General features: G+C 33.5%; 1 protein-coding gene across 1 annotated transcript in view; it reads left to right on the top strand.

Moving 5' to 3' along the window:
* Nucleotides 1-4,968: 4,968 nt before the first annotated feature.
* FOMMEDRAFT_98445 (uncharacterized protein) overlaps nucleotides 4,969-7,874 on the top strand; it is a gene marked incomplete at both ends in the record, with an annotated part of 5,691 nt that continues 2,785 nt past the window's right edge. Inside the window, one exon of the mRNA XM_007272070.1 lies at nucleotides 4,969-5,197. Coding sequence (XP_007272132.1) covers nucleotides 4,969-5,197 — 229 coding nt within the window. The remainder of the gene's footprint in view (nucleotides 5,198-7,874) is intronic.

The raw sequence follows: 7,874 nt of genomic DNA on the forward strand, positions 1-7,874 counted from the left end.
CATATTGTACTCCTGTCTTAAGACTCAGGTAATATACAATTACTCCTGTCTTAAATGTATCCTAAGACACTTTATCTGTATTATCCTACAAATCCTCCACTTCTACAGACACATACTTTATTGTAAGCAGAATGATATCTGCTCCAACTATGTTACATTTGTTTGTAAGACTTTCCATGTCTACAAAATACCTCTACAACTCTTAGAGCTTGGTTCTGTCAAAGGACAGTACATTACATGCTCTACAACAAGGTGGCTTCAGAATGTTCAATGTAGCCATTAGCTGTACTACTGGTCTTGGTTGTAATAGAATTTGTGTATTTACTTGTAGTTGCTAAAGTAGTTACATGTTACTTACAAGTTGTTGTTACTGTAACTGGAGCTGTGTTGTTAATGATACACTAGTTGCTAGTGAGAGTAATAATACTAGCTACTGGACTGTCTCTGTTTCCTGTAGAGACAACTGTGCTCTTCTACAATGTAGTGTTCTAGTTATAGTCAGTTACAATGTTGATACAGTTTGGGAAAGTTGTAGAGTAGCTGGCAATCTTGTACACAATCCTAGAGACATAAAATGTAGTAGTTTGTTGTGAATTCAGAAACTGATTACTTGAGGATTGAGTGATGATGCTACAAGGTCTTCTTCTTCCTCCTCTTTATTACTGACTTGAGTGCTCTACTGTTCTAATAGTGTTCCTAAGGTTTCTACAATATCAGATTCTGTACTTCTAGTGTTCAGACTATTGAATGTTTTGTAGTGTAATTGGATTCTAGCAGATCTGCATGTTCTGCTCAATACAGGTACTAGTACTGACTGTGACTGAGTTGACCTAAGGCTACAGGCTAGTGTCTGAGAAACCTGTTTGGGATACTGAGAACTGTTGGAACTCATATTGTTTAACTATAGAAACCCCCCTTACAGTAGGCTCCAGATGAAACTCCTGTAAAGTGTCTAAGAGAAGAACACAGGTGAATTGTTAAGTTTGAGGGGGAGCTAAACCATGAGTCTTAGGAGACTAGAGTAGTTCTGAACAGGTGCAAGTTCTTCTAGTATGGTTGTAACCTTAGAAGAGATGTGAATAATGGAAAGTACACTTTGTAAAGCACACAACAAACAATCTGATACAGAAAACAATAAAGACTAAGACTATGCCTCACACTAGAGGACTTTGAGACAAGAGACAAGAGCTAAATTAATAGGTAAACTATCTGAATTCCCCCCATATCTAGTACATGAGTAGCTGTATTTATACTTTTCTGAGTTCTAGAAAAGCATAGTACTAACAGGGAAATTTCATGGCTGAACAAAAGAAAAATAACAAAATATACAAGAACAAATAAGAGAACCTTTTGCCAGAGGTTGGAAGAAAATGGGGTGAAAATGTATGAGGAAAATTTAAGTAGTCTGTATTCTAACTACAGGAAATGTTATACAAAAGAGAAAAGCAAGATTTACATTGAAAGAAGTAGAAGGTTCTCATACTGTTATCATCTGATCAGTACAGACAAAGTGTAGAGAGTTCTGAGATTTCCAGCTGTCTCCTAAGATCATCACTTTAATTGCCCTAATGTCCTATCTGATTGGAAGATTACAGTACTTTGATCTGAGTAATAATAACATAATAGTTTGCTGAGCCACTTACTATGACACAACTTGTGTTCTGAGCCTGTGATAAGTATGTGATCTGTACATCCTGTGAGGAAAACAATGTGTGTAAGCCAATTCCAAGACTGTACACACTTGTAGTTCTGTTTGTGAATGCTTGTAATGTGGAATAGTTGAGTGTTCTCAGAGTAGGCTTCTATGAGTCATGTGGGTGTTCAGAATTGATCACTGTGATTGTCTGCATGTAATGTACAGTTCTTAGTGTAATACTGATTGTTTTAATGTATTGTTATTAGAGGCTTTATTATGTACAGACAACTGTCTGTAGATTTGTTCAATGTTGTCTAACATCTTATCAAACTGTAATACATACCCTTTTACTGTAAACAACAGAGATATGTTTATAGCATGTGTCATCATTGTTTGAACATTGTATTATTCAGAAAGTACCTTTATAAGACTTCTAACACTTGTATGTGTTGTAAAGTTTGTATAAATTGTATCAGTTATTGTTTTCATTATATAATGATACAAAACATTGTCTGTACATATGCTAGCATCATTAGAGGAAGGGGGATTGTGCTCTAGATGGTCTAAGAGTATTATAGTAGTGAGTGTACTGTGTATGTGTAAGTACTATATCTTGTATCCTTTTATACTAGCCAACTTTTCTGTTCCCTCAAAGAACTTTGTAACATTAGAGTCCTTCATTATAGTATTAACAAAGGTATACATTGTAGACAACATTGTGATGGGTTTAGAGGGAGAGGAAGGTCTTAGGCTTAGTAGTCTAGTAGAAGGTAAAGACATTCTGTAAGAGCAAGTGTGTAAGAGTATTTAATAAGTACTAAGACTTATAACCTTTTAATAAGTATAGTAGGAGTGCCCTAAGTACTCTCTCTTATTAAGACATTAAGCAAGTGTCTACCTTATATACTACATAGTAAAGTCTAATAGTCTGAGACATTTCAAGTATAGTAATTCTATATAAGGCAATTAGGGATTTCCTAATCTAGAGTGTAATCTAATACAAAGTCTTACTCAGAGAGACAAAGAAGAAAGTCACTACTAGTAAGAAGCTCAAGTTTGACAGAGTAGAGGTTCTGAGACACAGAACAACAAGTATTTCAAAGAAGAAGGACAAGAAACCTAAGCTAGAACTAAAGCCTACACTACCTACTAAAGTAAGTCAGACCCTAAAGTATAACAGATTGAAGCACACTAACAAGCTTACTGTTAAACTACTACTAGAACTACATTAGTACTATAATCTCTCTCTCATTAAAGACCCTGTCATTGTCTAGCAGATAGTCTCTCACATTCTAGACTCTAGTATTAGTCTCACCCTAAAGGAGCTGTTATTAATTACACCTAATGTCTGAAAGCAAGTTAAGGAACTGTCATCCACTAGGCAAGTTCTAAACACTACTACACACCTTGTCTTAACAGAACTCTCAGAACTAATAACTTCTAAAGATACAATTGTAGCTTAAATCTTATAACACACATAGAGTCTAGAGTCAGTTACAGAACAGACTATACTGTTATATACAGTTAAAGCTATCTTCAAAGATACTGAAGAAATCTACTATATTCTAGACTAAGGAGTAACACTCTGTATCATTTACAAGGATGTATAAAAATGTCTCAGAATCTATCTACATTCTAATCTTACAATTATGCTTGAAACTACTAACTCTAAACAAGTACTAATACTTAGTACTGTTAAGAATGTAAAGATCAATATTGCTAGAGTTAACATTACCCTCTAAGCTCAAGTTGTTTGTCAAGCCCTGTTTGAGGCACTCTTAGGCTAACTATTCTTTACTATCACAGAATGTAAAACAAAGGACTTTATTAACAGTAACCAATCTATAACACTATTAGATCCCTCAGATTGTTAACAGAAGTGCTGAGTTATGACTAGAACACAAACTGTTCTGTAGAAACACAACAAACAAGGATTTGTAATAATTACTAATCTCTCAACTCCTATATTAGTCAATCAGCCCCTTAGTGTTTAGAACAAACAGTGTTCTGATTTGAGTTCTAATACTACTAAAGCTGTAATTCCTAACACACACACACTATCCTATAATAGACACACACTAGTCTCTACTATAGTCAATCTACTCCTTAGTTGTCTAGCCACCCTATTACTTGCTCTAGAATTAGACCCCTTTGTTCTATACACACCTAACAGTCCTAGAGAAAATGTATTTGTATACAAGAAGGTAGTAAAGAAGGTTAGACCAGTTGCTAGAACTCTCCTAGAAGAGTTTCAGATCATTCAACAGAAGTATCCTAATCTGTTAAAGAACATATCAGAACTACTACTGTACTCTAAACTGTTTGTTCTAACACACTGTTTCATACAAGAATGTATAGAAGCTCTTAACATTAATCTATACAACTTCCTCTGGCTAGAAGAGTGCCAGCTTTTAATCAACCTGATTTTGATGTATAAGGATGCCTTTGCCTGGAACAAGCTTGAGAAAGGTGCTCTAGACCTGAAATACTTTAATCTAATATTGATTCTAACTGTTCCACATATTCTATAGGTACAAAGGAACATCCAGATTCTACAGGGAAACCTTGACACAGTTATGAAAATTCTTAAAGACAAAATCACTACTAGAGTTTACAAGCTGTCAAACTCATCTTACTGTTCCTAATAGTTTACTATAGTAAAGAAAGACAGAAAGTCTCTACACCTAGTCTACAACCTCTAGGAACTCAACCAAGTTTCAATCTGAGACTCATCTGTACCTCTAATGATTGAACAGGTTGTTGAATCCTTCTCTAGAAGGGCTATTTACTTTATACTAGATCTCTTTGTTGCCTTCAACCAATACTCTCTTAATGAATACTCTTACAATCTTACAATGTTTCAGACACTACTCAGAACATTCTAACTTACTGTTATTCTGATAGGTTATACTAATTCTTTTCAAATTATGTATGGTGATATTACTTTTATTTTATAGAACAAAATTCCTAATACAGTACAACCCTACACTAATAACATCTATGTTAAAGGCAGAACTACAAGATACAAACTTCTGGACAGAACATACAAAACTGTTCCCAGAAACCCTAGTATCTAACAATTTGTGTAGAAACATACTTACAATCTAAACTGTATCATACAGTAAGTCAAAGCAGTCTACAGAACATTCTCCAGTCTGAAGCTGTGTGTGTTCCAACTGTACACAACCATCTTAGGCTATAAGTGTACTTATGCTGGAAGGGAGCCAGATAATTCAAAAGTCTAGAAAATCTGCAACTAGCCTACATATCAATCTGTCTCTAAAGTTAGAGGATTCCTCAGAACTGTAAGTGTCCTCTGTATGTTTATTTGAAATTTTACTCAGCTTACTAGACTACTCATACATTTGACCAAGCACAATGTTCTGTTTGAGTTCTGTTCAGAACACATAGTAGTAATAGACAAACTTAAAGATACTGTTATTAATAGCCCTGCCTTATGTGCTATTAACTATGAGTTAGACATAGAGGTTATTGTTACTGTAGACTCATCTATTATTAGTGTAGGATTCTATCTCAGACAAGAACACCTTAACAGTTATTGTTGAATTAACTGATTCAGATCAATTAACTAGAACAAAGTACAATCCTAATACTCTGAAGCTAAGATTGAACTCTTCAGATTGTTCTACACACTCTGTGCCCTACAAATTCACCTTATATTATGAGATGATTAGTTCATCAATGGACAAACCACAAGATGATGACTTCATAATGTCTCAGTTAGAATACATACAATATAAGGATGAGAGACACTGAGCAGTCAATCATCACCTCACCCCTTGTCTATGCATGCCCCCCTTAAGTTTTCCCTCTTAACAGGTTATGAGTCTTGAGCTCCCTGCATACATACATCTACTGTACACTCTTAACTCTTTACTTGCATACATTTGCACACATTTGCATCATGGTTCCCCCACATACAGATACGTGCTGTAAACCAGCCAATGTACCTAAATACTTTAGTCAAAACATTACAATACTTAAGACTGAAGCAAACTACAAGATGTAACACTACTACATTGTTTCTAGTGTTACAGCTATGTACTTCGAACACTTACTAAAGGATGAACCACAGAACAAAGCTGAGAGGGAGATGGCTAAGGCCATTCATGCATACATAGTTAATAACATTGCTAACACAATATTAGCAAACTATATGCACTTTAATACATCTATCCCTCAGTTAATGAAAGCACTTGAAGAACACTTTAACCCCCAGACAGTACATAAAAAGGCTATCAACAAATCAGTACTGTTTATTTGTAGAGACCATGTAAAACATTTTGGACATACATTAGACAGACTTGAGAAAGCATACACAACTCTGTCTACTAACAGTGATCCACCACACAACTCTACATACAAAGTAGTAATATTGCTTGCTACTCCTGAGCAATATACACACATAGTAAATACAATAATACAATCTACTGATGCTCAAAACAAAGGCAAACCAGTTGATGAACATAAGAAAGTTGAACCAAAGCAACTAATCCTTACATTGTAGAATGCCTACAACAATTACTGTGCTAAACAAGCACAAGATTCTAATGATTGGACAAAGAATAATGCACACATTAATACAATGTATAAAGCTAATAAGTAGAGGAAATTCAATCTGCCAAATCTGTTCAATCTGACAAAAGCAAAATGTTTCAATTGTAGAAAAACAGGACATTTCTCTAAGGAATGCTACAAACCTCCTACTAAAGCTACAAAGCTTGCACATGCCAAACATTAAGCTAACATTGTGTATAAAACAAATCAAACTGTGGAAAACACAACAAACACATTTATTATTAAAAACCTAAACGAAAACAACATTGAATTAAAGGAAGGCAACATTGAAATGAACAATAATGCCTATACTCTTATTCTGAGCAACCAGGACAAACAATTCAAACAATACGTTTCCTGGGTATGTACTAACGTATTTACAAATACAATCATAGCTAACAAGAAATCCTATACACAAACAATGGATTTACTCAATTCCAGTGTATCAATACATGCTACTCCTTATCTATTTTGATTAACAAATGTACACAACATAACTCCTACAATTGTAACTATTGCAAATAGATCAACAATGACTCTTAATTGAGCTGGATCTATGTGTATCAAAATTCCGAAGAATATACAAGAAAAAAGCGTCATAACATTACAAAATGTCTATTACTATTCACAAATGACCTTTTCCCTCATAAGTCAAGTGCTACTATGTAGAGAAGGTTATTCTTTTATGTTTACAAACAATAATTGTAGTATAACATCACTATGTAATGAATACATCAGACATATATGATTGAGAAATAACTTGTATATTTTGTACAATAATCATTTATTAAAAACAATGAACAAACTATCTATTTATAATATACATAAATGCCTCGGACATATAAGTTACAATTATATTAAACAATTATTAAAGACACAACCAAGTGTACTATCAACTAAAATAATGAACTATGAAGAAAAAGAATGTATTGAATGTATAAAAGCAAATATTGAACATACACTAATACTAAAACTATGTCAATCTCCTCTTGCAAATCAATTTGGAGATCTTATTCATATTAATATCATTGGTCCTATCAAACTGTACACATATAAGAACATACATTACTTATTAATGATTGTAAACAATTCTACTTGTTAGTGTATAATACTCAAATTACAAACAAAATCTAATGCATATACACAATATGTACAATGGACAACCAAAATATTTACACAGCACAGAGTTAAAATAAAGCTTTTACAAAGTGATAACAATACTGTATTCCTTAGTAAAGATTTCCAACAATATTTAGATTCACAAGGAACAAAACAAAGATTAACAGTACATCATACTCTACAACAGAACAGAATAGCAGAACAAACTCATAAAACTATATTTAGAGGTGTAAGAGCATATCTAACATCTACTAAATTACTGTTTACATTATGGGCTGAAGCAACAATTCATATTACCTATATTCATAATAGAACACTGTGTGCTGCTTTAAATTACAATACCCTACATTACAAACGTTACAGAACACACAGAACAATTGATAATATATACGAATTTGGTCAATATATTATCATTCACAATGAAAACCCTACAAAAATACAACAGTAAGGTATTATTGCTTGTTGGATAGGATTAGACAATAAAAGTAAAGGCCATAAAACTTGGCACAATAATAAAATTACCATCAAACAAAATATTCAA

The sequence above is a fragment of the Fomitiporia mediterranea genome (assembly GCF_000271605.1).
Source record: "Fomitiporia mediterranea MF3/22 unplaced genomic scaffold FOMMEscaffold_21, whole genome shotgun sequence".
NCBI lineage: Eukaryota > Fungi > Basidiomycota > Agaricomycetes > Hymenochaetales > Hymenochaetaceae > Fomitiporia > Fomitiporia mediterranea.